This window comes from Schistocerca gregaria, chromosome 4 (genome assembly GCF_023897955.1).
Source record: "Schistocerca gregaria isolate iqSchGreg1 chromosome 4, iqSchGreg1.2, whole genome shotgun sequence".
Taxonomy (NCBI): Eukaryota; Metazoa; Arthropoda; class Insecta; order Orthoptera; family Acrididae; genus Schistocerca; species Schistocerca gregaria.
The window spans coordinates 707818459-707840041 of record NC_064923.1 but is presented as its reverse complement, the minus strand read 5'-3'; the positions used below and the strand labels follow the sequence as shown (position 1 = coordinate 707840041).

Genomic DNA, 21583 nt, shown 5'->3' with positions numbered 1-21583 from the left:
ATTCATTGGAAGAATCCTAAGGAAATGCAATCCGAAAATAAAGGATGTAGGTTAGTGTACGCTTGTTCGCCCACTGCTTGAATACTGCTCAGCAGTGTGAGATCCGTACCTGATAGGGTTGATAGAAGAGATAGAGAAGATCCAACGGAGAGCAGCGCGCTTCGTTACAGGATCATTTAGTAATCACGAAAGCGTTACGGAGATGATAGATAAACTCCAGTGGAAGACTCTGCAGGAGAGACGCTTAGTACCTCGGTACGGGCTTTTGTTAAAGTTTCGAGGACATACCTTCACCGAAGAGTCAAGCAGTATATTGCTCCCTCCTGCGTATATCTCGCGAAGAGACCATGAGGATAAAATCAGAGAGATAGAGCCCACACAGAAGCATACCGACAATCCTTCTTTCCACGAACAATACGAGACTCGAATAGAAGGGAGAACCGATAGAGGTATTCAAGGTACCCTCCGCCACACACCGTCAGGTGGCTTGCGTAGTATGGATGTAGTTGTACATGCAGTTTGTTTTTTCCTCGGCACGGTGGCATCTACCAGACGGATAATGCAACGCGTCGCGCAGTTCACAGTGGTCGGAAGAGCGTTAGGATGAGTTTAGCGTTCTCCCTGGCCGTCAAACTACCCGGATTAAATTCAGTGATGGATTTGTGGAGCCACCTCGATCAGGCTGTTCGCGACATGGATCTTCAACCGGAAAACTTAGCTTAGCTTTCCGCAGCACTGGAATCGGCGTTGCTCCATATCTTTCAGAAACTGACTGACTCTGTTCCTGCGTGCCTCGCAGCGGACCACGCTGCAAAAAGTGTGGTTATTCAGGCTTCTGACAGGTGGTCACATTAATACGACTGGACACCTTATGTGAGCGAGTCGGAACTTTGTGTTCTCTGCAACTCTCACAGTGGTGGCTGGAGATGCCTGTGTTTTCCTCCTGCTCATATCGCTCTCTCTGTCCTCGCACGCACGCACGCACGCACACACACACACAAACACACACATACACACACACACACACCATCGTAAAAAAATCACAAACGAGACATGTCAGTATCACAGATGTAATGTCAGATTCGAATTCCCCCACTGTTAATTCACGCAGGTACCATCATAACTCGACAAATGACAGCATCGAAACTATAACCCTTTTTTACGATGAGATCACGTGGCAGAGACGAAACTTTGCTAACATGCGTCACGTCCATCACTTGTAGATGTTGCACAGCGTCTGAGACGCTCTGTGATTGGCGAATAAACACAATAGTAGCGGTCCAAGTGTATCAGTTCTTCGTTAACAGAGAGTGCTTGCTACCTTTGGTCATGTGTGTGAGTGCGATACTACTGCAACCATGTATTTTAGATGTAAGATGTAACTGCTGCTGAGTGCGAGGTAATACTTTCATGTCGAGCCTCGACGCGCCGCCGCCGCCGCAGATGGCCGGGTTCTCCGCAGCCGGAGCTGGAACTGCGTGCGCCCGCGGCACAGCAGCTCACGAGCGCCACAGCATCTGTACGCTTAACAAAAACACAACATACAAGACCACATTGCCCCAGGTAGCCGGAGGCATTTAAAAGCCCAAATCTCTACTACTGAAGGAACCCCAACCCTGAACCGGACCCCTTTATATGAAAGCTGGGATGGTGAGCATGACGCTTGATCAAAATGTAAGAACAAAATTATTCAGATCTCTCACTTTTTAAGCTACTGCAATTTCCCTTTAGAGCAAGTTACTGAAATTTCCCTTTAGAGCAAGTGGATGATCACAAAATTTATTACATGCTCCCATTAAACAAAAATGACGAAAATTTTGGTGAATAATATATGCTTAAAGTAAACCAAAGGAAATTGATACATGAACAAATTTACGTTGCTAAACTTCGTCCAGATGATTTCTTTAAACGTGTTAAAACACAACACACTTCGTTGTTCGCAATTCCTTGAAGTATACAAAGAAATTTTCGAATGACTTCTTCTGCCAGTGCAGACAAACACTGGTTTGTTTCTTTCTGTACTCTGTTGTGTCCTAAGTTTTGTTTCGCGTGTATACCTCATATTGCATTTAACTCCCTGAACTTCTCTCAAAAATCAACAGGCTTCAGGCAGGGAAATACTTTTCACGTACTCCTAAGTCTGACGAACTGTTCATGGCATTGCGCTAGCTGTCTTTCTTACCAGTCGCCATATTTTGTGGTCAATAGTTACAGTACCTGGAAAAAAGAGAGACAAACAGAACATCCTGTCACAAAAAATACATTACTGAAGTAATACACAGTTTGAAGTACACAATATCACATTTGAGGCAGATTGTGAGAGAGCTCTGGTGAGGTGCTGAAGAAAGAAAAGTGAGAAACAAATATTGTGTGCATTTTCAAGAAGTTAGGTTGCGGCGAAATATGGAAGCAGGAGTGAGTTGTGGCAATAGCAAAATATGCACAACAGATGTATGTAACACATAAGAGAAAGGTAAAAGACACCAATTCATATTTCATTAGGACTGTGGCAATTGTAGGAATAGAATATTAAGACACTTGTGCAGTTGCCTTAGGGAATTTACATTGGACGTCTTTGGGATGTGCTAAGAAATAATTTGGCCAAACATTGGGAATGATACAGAAATATTGTGAGAACCGAAGAGGAATCCATAATGAAGACCACTGGGACACAAGTACATGAAAGGAACAGGTAATCATCTTAGACTGTTTATGATGGGCCGCATACAAATGTCCTTGTACAAGGCATAAAGACGGCGGTCTTTGAGTTGCTGAAGAAGATGAGCGAACTCTAGCTCACGTTGGAAGCAAAGTCCAGAAGAGGTCTTATTGAAATTGTAGTACCGAACAGTATTTACTGAGAATTAAGTTAAATAAAATTCTGAATAGCGGCTGAGAGGACAATGGGTATACGTGTTGAATTATATCTGAAGAATGAAGTAGAATGTTAGTTCTTTAACTGATGCTCATCAAATGGTAACAGTGTTCAGACATTCAAAATGATGGCTTCTTTACAACATGTGTCTTACATGTTGGTCTGCAGACTGGAGACCAGTATATTGGACGTGAAGTGCAAGTACGTAACAATACACAATTTCTGGTGATCAGGCTGAAATCCAAAGCCACAGGTATCATGGATTCCATACATGGTGCACTGTTTACGGAGATTCAGCAGGAATAGATTGGTAGCTGTCTACACCCCATTATCTGCCCCATTCTGATCCACTAGCACTTACTGTTTGCATTAAAAGTAACATATACTTATGTACATTATGTAATTACATATCTATACTACATTCCCCTTAAGCAAAATGATCGTTTCGCAAACAAATTCGAAATATTCCAACATGATAGCCAACTTTGCAAATAAGGAAGCTGAATACGTTACTTATTCATTTCTCTTTCATCTTAAACCAGTTTGTAATTACTTTCAGTATAGTTTTGTTCAAAACGATAAGAAGAGGAGAAAGGGAGTCACGTGAGGATTACAGAAGGGCCAGAATGCTTACTTTTTGGGCCTGTGACTGATTTTCAGTTGGTCTTTAGAGTTAGGTAGCGCTACTCTGGAAATCCGTTTCTGCTCACTCCGCACGTTTTAGAAAATAATCTCAGTTCGGTCTCAGAGTTTGTAGATCAAAAACAGGAGTTTTAGCCCCATTTGAATTTTGCCTCTTGTTCTGAATGAATGGTTACCGTTGAAAATTACGTTCATTAAACTGAATCACGGCTTATTTCATCATTGTAGACAAGTGGGGAGAGGAATTGGTTTAAACAAACCAAATAAATTTTAGTCACAGAGGATGATGTGGAAATTATGTTTCTTGCAGTTCTGATTGTGTCTCAGTTTTCAAAGCCATTCATATAAATTGATGGGGAGATTCTTGGACGCAAGATGTGAGACGGATATCGTGCGCAGGGCACGGAATTGTCCCAGAGGGGTGCAAATAGTTTTGGCAGAAAGCATAGGAATAACAGCCAATGATATGGCTAGAACAGATGGTTTCACTGGCTACCTCTGAAGAGAGGAAGTTGCCAATGTAGTTTCCAGTTCTGTTGTTACGAATGCGCAAAGTGCACCGTGGCATGACTGCAGCTGGAGATTTGCTCGCGCCTAGAGGCGGTGGTAGCGAGGGCACGAAATATCTCCATCGTATTCTAGAAGACTGCGCACAGATGATGGAATGGTCCCAGGGGGTGCGAGTGCTGCTCGCAGATAGTGAAGAGTTCGTAATGTACGGTATGATTAGAACAGGTGGAACTCGCTAGCTACATCTCCATGAGCAGAAGTAGATAGGAGACTTATGGCATTTGTACGTCGCAGGTGGTGGCTGCTTGCTCTGGGATGATTTCAGCACCACTAGAGTTTTCAGCAGCAGGATAACACCCGCACACAGGTTGTGGCATTAGAAAGGCGGTTTTATGTGTGGACTGCTCGACCCTACTGAGAGGGCAAAGTGAGGTTGACTGCAGCCGACAAAGGACTTTTTCCATTGTGATTGTGAGGGGAATGTAGCTGGCTTGCGAAGTCTTGCGGAAGATGTTTGGTGGCTAGGATGTGGTCGTGCAGTGTCGGGCACTGCTGGGTGGCAGCGTTAACCACGGATAGGAATACTTACGAGGTAGGATGCGAGGACACGGCGTGCCCGTCACCAGACGCCTCACCAGTGAGCGCCGCCTGCGACTCGCCCATGCGCGTCGCCTCGTCGCTGCCCATCACCTTGAGCTCGTCAGGCCTGCTGGGACACGAGCTTGGGTTAGACGCCGGCCTCAGAACAGCCGCCGGCTACGCTAGCTGCGAGCGCCTTGCCTTCGCGCTATACTTACGTGTCTGCGTTCGCCTTGGAGATGACGGAGACGGGCAGGCTGTCGTTCTCCACGACCACGGCCATGGACATGTTGTCGGTACACGGTGCCGCGTTGTTCCTTACCACCATAATGGCCGCCTGAGAACAAGAAAAAACACCGTGCTTGTAGTGTTGTTTCAAATGGCTCTGAGCACTATGGGACTTAACATCTGAGGTCATCAGTCCCCTAGAACTTAGAACTACTTATAACCTAACTAACCTAAGGACATCACACACATCCATGCCCGAGGCAAGATTCGAACCTGCGACCGTAGCAGTCGCGCGGTTCCAAACTGAAGCGCCTAGAACCGCTCTGCCACCGCGGCCAGCGCTTAAAGTTTCGAATTACTTTCGAGTCAGGGCGTCAGGTACACACTATCGAGACACATTATAGCGACTAATTTCAGGAAGGAGTTCAACGCCGTACGGCATCATCGGTTGCTGACAAAGATACGACGTAATATGTAGTAACTTCGGAAATATGTAATTGATTCGATCATTTAATGACTAAGAGAAACCAAAACGTTATGCTGGACAGCGGGTTTCTGCAGATCACTGTTGGACGTCATTACCACGTCACATCGCGTATTTCCGGGTAATACCAAGAAGTGAATATCAGTATCAGGAAATGTGAATAGAAGGCTCGGATTTGCTCGAAGTGTTCTGAGAAAATAGAATGCATCTGACCGGTTCAAAAAATGGTTCAAATGGCTCTGAGCACTATGGGACTTAACATCTATGGTCATCAGTCCCCTAGAACTTAGAACTACTTAAACATAACTAACCTAAGGACACCACACACATCCATGCCAGAGGCAGGATTCGAACCTGCGACCGTAGCAGTCGCACGGTTCCGGACTGAGCGCCTAGAATCATCTGACCGGGTGACGTGGCGCGTGGTTAGTACATTGGACTCGCATTAGGGAGGAGGACGGTTCAAAGACACATTCGACCATCCCGATTTAGGTTCCCCGTGATTTCACTAAATCGCTTCATGCAAATTCCGGGACGGTTCCTTTTGACAGGGCACGGCCAACTTCCTTCCTCATCGTTCCCTAATCCTATGGGACCGATGATCTCGCTGTTTGGTCCCTTCCCCCCAAATCAACCAACCAATCAACCAATGCATCTGTAAAAGAAATAGTCTACAAGAAACTAGAGCGACCAATTACGGAATTACGGAGTAATGTTGCGCGTTTGGAGTCTTTATCAAGTAGACATGATAACAGGCATCGAACGTATCTAGAAACGCACTGCAAGGATTGTGATAGTTCAGTGTAACATATGTGAAAGTATAACAGAAATGCTCGGGGAGCGTATATACACCTTGGAAAGAAGACGACCTATTTTTTTTTATTTTGTCTGATGCTGCCGCCATCTGACTGTAATAATTTTTATTGTATTCTTGTACGATCCAGATTTTGGTCTTTGGCCATTTTCAGGTACAAAATGTTATTGATATGTCGGCGCTTACCTGTTCACTGGTTGGCAGTTTCATATAACGGCTATACTACAGGGTCCATAAATGAACGTCTGCAGTATATTTAGGCGCTTTGAGATATTTTCACTTTTACTAATGACATATCTGGCCTATATGACCAGGTAAGCTTTCTTGACAAGGTCTAGTGTTTCATACTAATCTGATGTCTTTTGACATGTGAGCAAGTTTTTGTATTTAACCGGGATCGTATAGCAATAAAATAAAAATTATTACATTCAAATGGCGGCAGCATAATTAAAAAAACCAATTACCGTGACTGTGGCTCCAGCCAAAACAAAAATTATCAAAGACGATAAAGTTCTCAAGAAATCCTGTTGGGTAAACTTAGAGAACTTGTAGTCGGAGATGACTGTGCTACTACTATCTTACGACCATCGTACATCTAGCGCCAGAATAATGAGAAGAAGAGAGATGGGCATATACATCCAGTGGCAGACGCTGCGAGAGAGACGTTCTGCACCACAGTGTCATTTACTGTTAAAATTTCGGAAGCATAAGTTCCAAGGTCAACCAATATATTGTTTTCCGTACGTATATACCGAGGACAGGTCATCAGTGTAAAATTAGAGAGATTCAAGCTCACACGAAGACCTACCAACAGTCGTTCTTTCCGCGAAGTATTCGCGATGGAACAGGAAAGAGAGGACTTCCAGTGGTACACAAAATACCCTCCGCTAGACATCGTAAGATATTTGCGGAGTATAGTTGTAGGTGTTCATACAGATGCAATCCACCGTGGCATGGGTAAGGATGCATCTTGGCATCCACTTGTAATGATTTAGGGAAACTGCCGGAAGCTTAATATAGAATGGAGTATTTTAACCCTTCTCCCGAATGGAGGCCAAGTGTCTGCACAATTGCGCTGCCTGTCCGTAGACTGAAACGTAAGTACATTTTGTTCGCTCACCATCAGATGTGGTGAATTAGCCAAGCTATCTTCTTGGTGAGTAAGAAGACATTTTAAAATTTGTGTGCATTGAGTATAAATGACCTGGTACCCATTACTATAGAACTAACCTATTAATTGTGTCTTACAAGTCGAAAAGACAACAAGCTTGCACTTTTTGTAGGAAAACGTAACTGGAATAATCTATAATTCTGAACTAAACCGATAAGTAGAGCGATCCCTTGGATGATTGCAACAACGCTGTTTTAAGACTAACCTAAAAACGTTTTGTGAACCCTGATAAATGCTGAGTATATTATCAGCTTTGGGTACGGTGACTATTGTACATAAGAGATTTTTATAATTTTAGCATGACTTTTACCGGATGAGGAAGTAAGCTTTTTGACTAGGATTCTGTTGGTTTCGAGAGTGCGGACTTCTGAGCTGACCTGTGACGGGAGCACTAGGCGGCTGTTGAGATAGCGCGTAATTGGATCACTAGAAGCTAGCTTGAATGGCCTGATATCAGCGACCTGTTTAGCTGATGTGGCATCGTAACTAACGCCTTGAGGGGCTTTTCTTTGTTTGATGTGTGGTAACACAATTATCTACTACGCGTTTAGACACATTGTATGAAAGAGATAAAAAGGGTAAAGCTTTCCCGAGAGCGCAAAGATACAATGGTAGACTTCAGACCTCCATAGACTAGGGAAGAAGAGTGCAGTGTAACCGTTTCTGGTAGAGAAAGTCCAACGAACTGAGGTGATAATCTTTTATCATTAGTGATAAGTTTTTGACTCTTGTTCGAAAAGGATACACGCAAAAGAACAATTAGTAAAAAAAAACGTCTGCCATTTATCAATGATATGGTACTTTCCAGCAATGCGCATTGCAAAATAATAAACAAAAAGACACTAAAGGGGCAGTTACGTAAGTCATTTAGAATTTTCTATCTCCTTTTTGAACCTTGCTGAGGATATGGGGTTAGGAAGATTTCAAATTTTTATTAAAATTGAATGCATTCCAGGGTTTAGTTTACTTAAGCACCCTACGCACGCGCCCAGATTCATGAAAATGCCGCTGAAATGTTTCTTACTGGCTTCTGGCGATTACGGTGGATTTGCGAGCCAGCTTGCATTGAAAGATTTAGCTAACTGCAGCATGACTTACCCGTATCTTGGTCTTCAGGGTTAAGTGAAGAGCGCAAACAGTTAAGTATCCTGATGCCAGACAAGTAACAGCTTTCCACGTTATGCGACTTTGGGATCATGCGTATGAGCTTACGTATACGTAGCTTTAGACTTCTGTTTGCACTTACATTAACTTCCGTTTGAAGACGGCTTGTAACACCTCTCTGATAAGAAGTGTCGCACGTGCGACTTGTAAATCTCTGCCCCCCACACAGTCTCCCATCATACCATAAAAGTTCGCTCATGTGTCACTGCACAAGGCGCAGAGCTACGCGGTGCAATAAACGAAGTTTATTACATTAATAGAAGCCATATCGGGCCATTTCCAGTTCTTACCAACTACCAAAAATTATATCGTATACAAAGCGAAATTGAGTTGTCTGGAAGTTAGAGAAATGCATTTTACGCATCACCTAGACGCAAAGGACGAAAAACAAGACCATTGATGACCAAACTCGTAGATGTGTATTGCGTAACGTTGTATGGGTTACATTGCTAAAAGACTTCGTGAAGCAGATGCAAGGAGCTTTATTCCTATTAACGTTTCTTGGAAAAAAGACTGACAACCAAAATCATGGTGTTTGGGGAAAGTACTCCAACGACAGCTAAATATTAACTCTTGACAGAGATAAATAGCGACCAATAATAAAGAAAACACCTAACTCATCTTACTTTTACAGCACTGCGACACAAGGCTCTGTCTAACTGAAGGACAGAAAGGGACAGTCTTTTGAAAGCTATTCTTCAGCATTCTGATTGTTCAGTGGTTGAGACAGTGAACTTATATCTCGATTATGGACGGACTAAGATTCTCAGCTGAGCATCCTCATTTTCTTGCAACAGCCAGGGATAATACCTTTCCCTTATCACCGATCATGTACTTCTCTCTGCCAGCCAGACAAAATACTCACCAACGAATAAGACGATTACTGACGTACGTTTCGGCACTAGGCTTTTGCAGTGTATTGTGTCACAGTGATGTGCTGAAGCTGCGGTTGTGGGCATGGGATGTTTCCCCAAAAACCAAGGCATTTGGTAGCATTGCGAAGGAAATGCAAGCAGCAGGCGGTGAATGTAGATTGAACTCTACATAAATAGCAATGAGTTTCTTTGGCTGTTTTAAGCAAAAGGAAACCTAAAATCAAGAAAAGGCGTGCCCTTCGTAACGGAAGTGCGGTAAAGATACGGCTGCCGTGAAAGATATACCACGGATCGAGTGCGGAGACGTGGACCACATACCACAAAATCTCACCGGAGGAGGGGGTCCAAATTCTAGAAAGACCCTCATGTAAATAATGGATGTCCCCGAAGATTGTAGGATAGGTAAGTTTCAGAGGTGAAAGTGTGGACCAAAACAAGAAGAAAAGTCTAGTAAACACCGACTCTAAAATATTCACCTTAAGAGCTATGAGCTCTTGTGCACCTACGATACTGGAAAACATCTCTTATACCGCAAGTTCATTGGTTTCCATGTTTTTGGAGGAGGTAGTGTGGCCCATACCAAATAAAAAAGTCCAGTAAATATGGACTCCAATATGGACGTTAAGAGCTGTGGGCATTTGGTCAGTACTTAGAAGAGATGTGTTTCACGGTAACGAAGGTAAACAGGTGCTCACAGCTCGTAACACGTTGACTGTCAAGAGACCGCTTGTGGCAGGGCACAGGCGTCTGCAGTGGCCGGCAACGGACACAAGACAATGAACGTGTTGAGATATGAATTTTAGAGCCCGTTTTTCTTGTTTTAGTCCATAATACATTCTCCAAAAATATGGAAATTAAAGAAGTTGCAGTAGAAGAGATGTTTCACAATGTCGAAGATGAACACGTGTTCATAGCTCCCTAAGCTAGGCGTTTTGGAGACTATGTTGACTAGACCTTTTTCCTTGTTTTGGTCCGTGCTGTAACCTCTGGCCTACCCTACAGTCTTAGTAACAACAGTACCGGTGTAGGTATTCCACTTTAACAGGTATCAGACCGATTCTCTCTTATAACTTTCGACTCGGACGTTTCCTGACCAGGATTCCTCACCTCAAAGTGATACATTTACTCTTCTCCATCATCCCTGAAAGTTTGTAACGTCACCAGGGAATCACCCTGTATGTGCCTATACGTGTAGATGCTTAACCAGCTCGAGGTATATAGCTAAGAATAACTTTCCAGCTATCAAAACACGTCTTGCTTTTTAAAAGTGAGTATAATTTGTAATTTAAAGACAGTAGTTGATGATACCGTTTCCGACATTTATTTATAATGAATGAGATAAGATATGGTGAAAATATAATCATGAAGAAAATGACATCTTTCCTTTGTCGGGGTACTGTCGTAGCCATGACGTTATATCACACAGTTTAAACTGGCGTGTGCATGGTTTCAACAGTAGGAATCTGCACTTGACAAAGCCGCTAGCGCTTATCAGGGTTTTAAGCAAGGCGTCGGATCTATGCCCCGGGTTACCTTGGCCTCAGGGAGGGAGGTTAAGGACAAGGATTTTCAGGTTTTGCAGAGGTTTATAGCGCTTTCGAGCTCCTTAGAGGACCGAATTGCCAACAGCTCGAATACTTAACACTTTCTGTACGGTGACGAAATAGACGATCTTTACAGCCTGTCTGTGTCGTGGTTGCTCTAATCTCAGCTTGCAGCGAACTTGACGTAATACCTTTTCAGAATTGGTGAAGTTCAGCAGTCGAGTACTGAAATTGTTGGCTGTCGTTAATCTGTGCCAGGGAAAGTTCCGATAGGACGATTGCCGTCTGCACTGAAAGACTTCCGCAACGCGATGTCCATGCCCGACATAGACTCACTGTCATGTACCATTGTGCACCAACGTATCCAGCATATCAGATACAATTCTAGCCAGTACTCATTACCAACTTGTCCATCGAAAACTCTAAGGTGAGCAAACATTGCTTAACTGCCTGGCTTCAGGCCCAGATTGCCCAGTCTTCCTAAGGCGTCACTTGACGGCCTGAGGTATAAGTGATCAGCAATCTATCCTCCTGGCCTTCAGTGTCGATCCTGAAACAAAAAAACTTCTCCTTTATGTAACCGCTCCTTCCTCCCCATAAAGCCGAGTGAATTTCGAAAGACCGACACGGCATCGGGGATGTAACTCGGTTCCTCTACTGAGCTTCACCTGCGGAGTGCGACGCACTCTTGGGAACATCATCGTCATCCATTTGATTCTATTGCTGGATAAAAGCCTCTTATACACTTTTACTTACGCTGCAGCTTTCATCAATATGTAGCCATGTTGTTGCAGCATATTATTCTGATGTCATTTACCCTTAATATGATATGTTATCCTTCAGATCTTTCATTATGTCTTGCAACGAGTAAAAAATTTCCTGTCCATTTACGATTCTCCTTCTTTCCTGTCCTATTGGCGAGATGTACTTGGGAAGAACAACCATTGATAAAACTCTAAATGAGCTATAATTTGCTTAAATTTATTTATCTTGGTCATTTCGCGAGATGCCCCTGAGAGGAAGTATTACGTGGCCTTTAGTACCCTTGGGACGGACGCTTTCGCAATTTTAACAGAAAACCTTTGTGTGATGCGCTACGCCAGTGTCGTAGCGTCTTCCACTGGGTTAAAAGTACAAAATTAAATAACAATAATGCAGGAAGAGTAGGTTTAATAATGAATAAGAAAATATAAACATGGATAAGCTACTACGAACAGCATAGTGAACGCATTATTGTAGCCAATACAGACACGAAGCCCACGCTACCACTGTAGCACTAGTTTACATCAAATTATTCAGGTTGTTAAGGTAGACGAAAATTTAACAGTCAAGGGGGATGGAATTCTATAGTAGCAAAAGGAAGAGAAGGAAAAGTCGTACGTGAATACAGACTGGCGGTAATGCATGAAAGAGGATGCTGCCTGGTAGATTTTTGCACAGAGCATAACTTAATCATAGCTAACATTTGGTTTGAGAATCATGAAAGAAGGTTGTACACGTGGAAGAAGCCTGGAGACACTGGAAGGTATCAGATACATTATATAATGGTAAGACAGAGATTTAGGAACCAGGTTTTTTTTCCAGGCCCGAGGCAGGATTCGAACCTGCGACCATAGCGGTCGCTCGGCTCCAGACTGTAGCGCCTAGAACCGCACGGCCACTCCGACAGGATAAAAGCAATCACTGTATGCCTATGTAGCCTAGAACAAATAGATTTACAGACGTCATTAGAGTTAGTATGTAGTTCTGAGAAATGTAATGCACAGCTCCGATTAAGTAACATTCGTAGCCAACGTAAGTTCACGGTCGGTAGCGATACCAAGCTTACAGAATTCCGTGGATACAGCGGCTCTCGACCCAAGGTTAGCCGGTTCTAATTCCGTCGCGGAAAAATGTTTCATCGTTGTTCTCTGACTGGCAGGAAGAAACAGTCTCCTGGTACACTACTTAACTGCCGTATCATCCTTAGCTTAATAACTGACTTAGGTCAAGGACTAAGGCACAATTTGCTGTTGGTAGCGACCCATCCAACAGCGTTGCAACTTTCCCGTAGACAAAGGTATCGTCTGCGGACATCCTCACAGAGCTTCCGAAGTTACCCACAAAATCTTTTACGTGTACTGCGAACAGCAACAATCCTATTTACACTCCCTTAGAGTACTCCGAAATTAGCTTCAGATCTGTCGATTTCGTCCCATTAAGAATAGCGTTCCGCTAGAAACTCCTTGGGTTCCGTCATAGTTCTGGGATGCAACAGTCTGGTCACTAACAGGCAGTTATCAAATGCCTTCCGTAAATTTAGGAACACGACATCAACCAGGGCGCTTGTATTTATGGTGCTTTGGGTTTTTAGGCAGACAGAACGAGTTGCGTTACACAAGATTTCTGGATACGGAATCCATGTTAATATTTTTGAATCGATTTTCGTTCTTCCATAAATGCCACGATGTGTTCAGTGCTCAACAACAACAACGGGGAAGCACTCGCCGGGCACAAAGGTTGTCAAGGAGAGTCCTCAAAAAGTGCAAAATAAAGACATAAAAGCCGCGTGGGATTAGCCGAGCGGTCAGAGGCGCTGCAGTCATGGACTGTGCAGCTGATACCGGCGGAGGTTCGAGTCCTCCCTCGGACATGGCTGTGTATGTTTGTCCTTAGGATAATTTAGGTTAAGTAGTGTGTGAGGTTAGGGACTGATTACCTTAGCAGTTAAGTCCCATAAGATTTCACACACACAACACAAAAACAGAAATTGGAAGCGTGTAGGGTTTAATGTACACAAGCTATGGATCAGTTTTTTTCTCGCTCTATGTGGTGCAGAGTGGTGCATCGGAAAATAACAAACATTTCGAAGAGGAATTTAGTCTCACCCATACGTCAGTCATGTAAATTGTAAAATGGAACAGAGCACAGACTAATAACTTGTGAAATACCGCCATTGTGAAAAAGGACGAAAGAAACCCCAGTGAGACAATGAGCCACCCCCGCCCCCCTCCATTGTTCACAAGGTAGGTTCAGGAAAGTATGAGAAACACTTTAGCCGGCCAGAATGGCCGGGCGGTTCTAAGCACTGCAGTTTGGCGCCGCTCGACCGCTACGGCCGCAGGTTCGAATCCTGCCTCTGGCATGGATGTGTGCGACGTCCTTAGGTTAGTTAGGTTTACGTAGTTCTAAGTTCTAGGAGACTGTTGGCCTCAGCAGTTAAGTCCCATAGTGCTCAGAGCCATTTTTTTAAAACCCTTTATGGTTGGGAGTTTGTGATATCGTCCTGAGCATATCTGATATCCTCGAAAGAGATGTAGGCACTTTGAACCCGGCACTGAGCATATGCCGCAAGCACCTTTCGCGGAGTTTACTTTTGGTACCATCGTGGGCTCCAGATGAAAATAAATGACAGTTGCCTGTACTAATTGATACAAATTGATTTGAGGGGATTTGGTATCTCTAAAATCCGGAAGTATGTGAACCATCTGCAACACTTCTGAATGTGATTTGTAGAACACAACTATATCTGTCGAACCATAAACAAAATGTGAACGTAAACTCTGTCCAAATGTCGTGGCGGGTCCATCAGAACCGACCGACCGCCGTGTCATCCTCTGCATTGGCGCCATTGGTCGCGGATTGGAGGGCACGTGGCCATCACAACGCCCTCCCGGCCGTTGTATGACAAACACCTATAAAATTGTGCAGGGCATAACAACGACAGATTATCCAAAAAATTCGAAATAGTAACAAAAACAGAACTTGGAGACATGTAAGGCTTAAAATACACAACCCATTGATCGTTTGTAATTCTCGCTTGATGTACTGCAGAATGGTGCATCGCAAAATGACAACATATATTAAACTCTCCAATGTAGGATTCAGGGTGTCGCCCTTGTGTCAGTCGTATAAATTGTAAGATAGAACAGAGCACCGACTGATTTGTGATACACCGACAATATGAAAATGGACGAAAGGAAAATTCATGAAATGTATTCGCAGTTGCGAATACGAACGACCAACAGCTATATAGGGAATGAGGACAATGAAATTTTGTGCCTGATCGGGAAGCGAACCCGGATGTTCAGCTTTAAGCCAACGGACGCCTTGAAAGCTTTGGCAATTAGTACGTGTCCCACGGCCAAACGCAAATTTACATATCTTTTCGTTCCTGCGTCACAACCTGTACTCGTACTACAGACGTCATCGGTACAGAGGAGGATATTTTAGCTGAAAGTCCCTGCCTGGTATCGGAAGAGAAATACGACATGCATACCGAGCATTGCATTGTAGCGTTCTCCTTAACAACACAGGCACTGCACCAACATACTATAGAAAGAAAAATTGGCTGTTGAAGTGTAGGTATCGGCTCTCACAATAACCACAGAGGCTCCGACAAGAAACTGTGTTTGTATTGCAGTGTATGGAACTGGGGACATAGAAACAACGGAAAGGCTTCGTCCCCGCCGTAATCCTCAGTGCTTCGCAACCCCAGAATAGGCTCAAAATTGGCTCTGAGCACTATGCGACATAACATCTGAGGTCATCAGTCGCTTAGGACTTAGAACTAATTAAACCTAACTAACCTAAGGACATCTCGCACATCCATGCCCGAGGCAGGATTCGAACCTGCGACCGTAGCGGTCGCGCGGCTCCAGACTGTAGCGCCTAGAACCGCTCGGCCAGGTTTAAAATTGTAAAACTTTTCCACGAGTAGATGTCGACTCTGACTACAATTTTTTGATTATGAACGGCAGATTAAAACTGAAGAAACTGCAAAGAGGTAGGAATTTAAGGAGATGGGACTGGGATAGGATGAAAGAACCCGAGGTTGTACAGAGTTTCAGAGAGAGCATTAGGGAACGATTGATAAGAACAGGGGAAAGAAATACTGTGGAAGAAGAATGCGTAGCTTTGAGAGATGAAATACTGAAGGCACCAGAGGTTCAAGTAGGTAAAGAGACGAGTACTACTAGAAATCTTTGGACAACAGATGAAATACTGAATTTGACTGAGGAAAGGAGAAGAAATAAAATTGCAGTAAATGAAGCAGGCGAATAGGAATACAAACGTCTCAAAAATAAGATTAACAGGAAGTGCAAAATGGCTAATTTGGGATGGCTAGAGGACAAATGTAAGGATGTAGAAGCATATATTACTAGGATAAGATACATACTGCCTACAGGAAAATTAAAGAGACTTTCGGAGAAGAGAGAACCATCTATATGAATACCAACAGCTCAGGTTGGAAACCAGTCCTAAGCAGAGAAGGGAAATTAGAAAGGTGGAGGGCTTATATAGGGGGTCCATACAAGGGAGATGCACGTGAGGTCAATATTATGAAAATGGAAGAGGACGTAGAGGAAGATGAGAACGGAGTATGGTAGTATGGGAAGAATTTGACAAAGTACTGAAAGACTTAAGTCTCAACAGGGCCCCGGGAGTAGACAACATTCCGTTAGAGCTACTGATAGTCTTGTGAGGGCCAGCCATGACAAGACTCTTCCATCTGGTGAGTAAGATATATGAGACAGGCGAAATACCCTCGGACTTCAAGAAGAATATAATGATTCCAATCCCAAAGAAAGCAGATAATGACAGGTGTGAAAATTATCGAACTATTTGTCTAATAAGTCATGATTGCAAAATATTAATACGAATTCTTCACAAACGAATGGAGAAACTGGTAGAAGCCGTCCTTGAGGAAGATCAGTTTGGATTCCGGAGAAATGTAGGAATACGCGAGGCAATTCTCCTACGGCTTCTCGTAGAGCATAGGTTAAGGAAAGACAAACTTACGTTTATAGCATTTGTAGACTTAGAGAATGCTTTTGACAATGTTGACTGGATACTGTCTTTCCAATTCTGAAGGTGCCAGGGGTGAAATACAGAAAGCGAACGGCTATTTACCATTTGCACAGAAACCAAATGGCAGTTACGAGTCGAGCGACACGAAAGGGAAGCAGTGGTTGAGAAGGAAGTGAGACAGGGCTATAGTCTATCCTCTATGTTGTTCAGTCTGTATACTGAGCAAGCAGTAAAGTAAACAAAAGAAAAATTTGCAGTAGGCACTAAAATCCACGCAGAAAAAAAAAAAAAAAGCTGTGAGCTTTGCCGACGACATTGTAATTCTGTCAGCAAAGGACCTGGAAGAGCAGCTGAACGGAATGAACATTAACATAAAGAAAACTAGGATAATGGAATGTACTCGAATTAAATCAGGTGATGATGAGGGAACTGGATTAGGAAATGAGACACTTAAAGTAGTAGATGAGTTTTGCAATTTGGGAAGCAAAATAACTGAATGGTTCAAAAGGCTCTGAGCACTACGGGACTTAACATCTGAGGTCATCAGTCACCTAGACTTAGAACTACTTAAACCTAACTAACCTAAGGACATCACACACATCCATGCCCGAGGCAGGATTCGAACCTGCGACAGTAGCAGCAGCGTATTTCCGGACTGAAGCGCCTAGAACCGCTCGGCCACAATGGCCCGTAAAATAACTATGGTCGAGGTAGAGATGATATAAAATGTAGACTGGCTTTGGCAAGGAGAACGTTTCTGAAGAAGAGAAATTTGTTAACATCTAGTATAGATTTAAGTGTTAGGAAGTCTTCTGAAAGTATTTGTATGGAGTGTAGCCGTATATGGGAGTGAAACATGGACGATAAATAGTTTAGACAAGAAAAGAATAGAAGCTTTCGAAATGTGGTGCTACAGAAGAATGTTGAAGATTGGATGGGCAGATCTCGTAACTAATTTGGAGGTATGGAATAAAATTGTGGAGAAGAGGAATTTGTGGCACAACGTGACTAGGAGAAAGGATCGTTTGGTAGGACACGTTCTGAGCCATCAAGGGACCACCGATTTAGTATTGGAAGCAAGCGTGGAGGGTAAAAATAAGGATGTAGGTTGCAGTGGTTACTCGGAGATGAAGAGGCTTGCACAGAATAGAGTAGCATGGAGAGCTGCATCAAACCAGTCACTGGACTGAAGACCGTAGCAAAAACAACAACAACAACAATGATTCACGTAGAATTCTTATTTTTTTCTGTCTCAGAACAAGAAGGGCTGTTCTCGAATTGATTTCAGCGAGTACCCAGGCCTCAGGGAGTTGGATTGCAGATTTTAGACAGTTTTCCATATTCACTTAATCGAATGCCTGGCTGGTACCAGCTTTCCCTTCAAGTCTTTTATTTACAACTGCACGTAGTATAAATCACGTTTGCTGATATTTGTCCTTTTCTGAAGGTAACATGTACGCCCATAAAATGCGAGTTGCAGGACATTGGACTTAAACTTGCGTAAATTAGCTTTATTTTTCTCGTACGTTTCTGTGTGCACTATATTGTCCCTCTCAGTATTTTAATCTTCACGTGGACAGAGAAGCAGACAGATGATCTTTTGCTTTAGAGTCCACTCACGGTCAGTAGTTTTCCTTGGGGGATTGTTTAGTGCCGAAAATTGGTCATTTACCGCCTTTTATTTAAATAATGAGGAAGAGATATTGGCTAAAGAAATCAGTCATCCATATCAAGGAACATTTGGATGATTCCCGTCAGTGTCACACGCCTATCGTTCATCTAAGCTAAGTCGTCATGCCTCCAATAGGACCGCTGCAACGTTTTGCAAGATTTCGTATCTTTGGAAACGATGTGTTTAAAGCTTCATTGTGCCTGTGTACCGTGGTCTTCTTAGCAATCGAGAAAGTTGATATTGTAAAGAAACCAGAACTGTACACCAGTCCAAAACCAGATATTTTGAATAGGTATTTTCTTGGTATCTCTGATTCTTTTTAGGCGAAAGTAATGCTAGTTCATTTGACAGAACCAACGCAAGTGGAAAAAGAAAGGTTGATACTCTCACATGCTTTTATACAACACTAATAATGGCTCTAGGAGCTTCCTGCACCACTACATTGTTGATTCGGACAATAACTCCATTAAAGCACTGTCTTTATTCTTTTCTTTGTGCGTGAATTTGTGAAAACTTTGTCACTGCTTTGCAGTTCGCAACGAAACTTTGTCTCGAAACCCGGCATAAAATCCAAAGAAATTCTGGTTGTGTGTGAAGTACGTTAGCGGCAAGAAACAATCAATGCCTTCTCTGCGCGATAGCAATGGAGATATTACCGAAGACAGTGCTGCCACAGCAGAGTTACTAAACACAGCCTTCCGAAATGCCTTCACAAAGGAAGACGAAGTAACTATTCCAGAATTCGAATCAAGAACAACTGCCAATATGAGTAACGTAGAAGTAAATGTCCTCGGAGTAGTGAAGCAACTTAAATCAGTTGATAAAAGCAAGTCTTTTGGTCTAGACTGTATAGGTCTGTAGTTAAATGGATTACTCCTACTACCCTTCTTGAACATGACCATAACATTGCACGTAGAGAAATATATCTCTTTGGCGTCTTTAGCTCTGCATGTAAGTGGTGTTCATAAATACCACTTACATACACTGACAGCGTCTGTGAAATGTAATGCAGAAGAAACTAGGAGCAAGGTGTCTGATCACAAATTAGATCCAGAATCAACATTCGTCTGTAAGTGCCTTGCTTCCAGATAAGACGGATCTGTGCAGTCAGACGATCCGACAGTTAATCACTCACTATTTGTTGACCTGCCACCGTTTAACTTTTGACTGATACTCGCACGGTAGTTCAGCAGCCTGGACATACCGCTGACGTTCCAATGAATGTATTATTACAAAATGTAGCCACAAGAAGGTGGTCATGACTGGTCAAAGTCGGTAATAATCCAACAAAAAACTTAGGAGAAACTTCTGGTGTCACTAGATGGAAAATTATTTTTATGGAAATGTGTTGCAAAACCTTTTTTATTCTAGTCTGTAGTCGCACATTGTGCAAACTGTAACATGTTTTTGTCGGTGGTGGGCATCTACGGATCTCGGTAACCAAATATGCTAATGGAAAAGCACGTTAACGCACTTCAGTACACAGCTATGGAGTTGGTTTTTAAACTGGCCATCTTTTTCTCTGTGTGTGGCTGCTGTTCTAAAAGTGACCGTTAACCTTATATTTTCAGTGCAGCCTTTCGTAAGCAAAATCAGTAACCTTATAGAGTTCTGAATACCGTAAGTGCTACTCCTCTTCAACTTCTGCTTCTACATGGATACTCTGCAAATTACATTTACTTGCCTCGCAGAGGGTTCATCGGACCACCTTACAATTCTCTATTACTCCAATCTCGCATAGCGCGCGGAAAGAAAGAACACCTATGTTTTTCCGTGCGTGCTCTGATTTCCCTTATTTTATAGTGGCGATCGTTCCTCCCTATGTAGGTCGGTGTCGACAAAATATTTTCACATTCGGAGGAGAAAGTTGGTGATTGGAATTTCGTGAGAAGATTCCGTCGCAACGAAAAACTCCTTTCTTTTAATGACGTCCAGCGCAAATCCTGTATCATTTATGTGACACTCTCTCCCATATTTCGCGATAATACAAACCGTGTTGCTTTTCTTTAAACTTTTTCGATGTACTTCGTCAGTCCTATCGGGTAACGATCCCACACCGCGGAGCAGTATTCTAAAAGAGGAGGGACAAGCGTAGTGTAGGCAGTCTCCTTAGTAGAACTGTCACATATTCTAAGTGTCATGCTAATAAAACGCAGACTTTGGTTAGCCTTCCCCGCAACATTTTCTATGTTCCTTTCAGTTTAAGTTGTTCGTAAGTGTAATTCCTAGGTATTTAGTTACATTTGCGGCCTTTAGATTTGACTGATTTATAGTGTAACCAAAGTTTAACGAATTCCTTTAAGCACTCATGAGGATGACTTCACACTTTTCGTTGTTTAGGGTCAACTGCGAATTTCCGCATAATTCAGATATCTTTTCTAAATCGTTTTGCAATTTGTTTTAATCTTCTGATGACTTTATTAGTCGATAAACGACAGTGTCATCTGCAAACAGCCTAAGACGGCTGCCCAGATTGTCTCCAAAATCATTTATATAGATAAGGAACAACAAGAGGCCTGTAACACTATCTGGGGGACGTTAGAAATTATTTCTGTTTAACTCGATGACTTTCCGTCAATTACTAGGAATTGTGACCTCTCTGACAGGAATTCACAGATCCAGTCACAGAACTGATACGACATTCCATAAGCAAGCAATTTCACTACAAGCCGCTTACGTCGGTTTGCAGTAGGGTTTTGGAGCATATACTGTATTCAAACATTATGAATCACCTCGAAGGGAACGATCTATTGACACGTAATCAGCATGGCTTCAGAAAACATCGCTCTTGTGCAACGCAGCTAGCTCTTTATTCGCACGAAGTAATGGCCGCTATCGACAGGGGATCTCAAGTTGATTCCGTATTTCTAGATTTCCGGAAAGCTTTTGACACCGTTCCTCACAAGCGACTTCTAATCAAGCTGCGGAGCTATGGGGTATCGTCTCAGTTGTGCGACTGGATTCGTGATTTCCTGTCAGGAAGGTCGCAGTTCGTAGTAACAGACGGCAAATCATCGAGTAAAACTGAAGTGATATCAGGTGTTCCCCAGGGAAGCGTCCTGGGACCTCTACTGTTCCTGATCTATATAAATGACCTGGGTGACAATCTGAGCAGTTCTCTTAGGTTGTTCGCAGATGATGCTGTAATTTACCGTCTAGTAAGGTCATCCGAAGACCAGTATCAGCTGCAAAGCGATTTAGAAAAGATTGCTGTATGGTGTGTCAGGTGGCAGTT

General features: G+C 43.0%; 1 protein-coding gene across 3 annotated transcripts in view; it reads right to left on the bottom strand.

Moving 5' to 3' along the window:
- The window catches only part of LOC126266686 (proton-coupled amino acid transporter-like protein CG1139), a 139135-nt gene that overhangs the window by 49289 nt on the left and 68263 nt on the right, over positions 1-21583 (bottom strand). For all 3 annotated transcript variants that reach the window (XM_049971114.1, XM_049971116.1, XM_049971115.1), the window contains exons 2-3: positions 4825-4943; positions 4617-4733 (exon numbers count right to left, since the gene is read on the bottom strand). In XM_049971114.1, coding sequence (XP_049827071.1) covers positions 4617-4733; positions 4825-4943 — 236 coding nt within the window. The remainder of the gene's footprint in view (positions 1-4616; positions 4734-4824; positions 4944-21583) is intronic.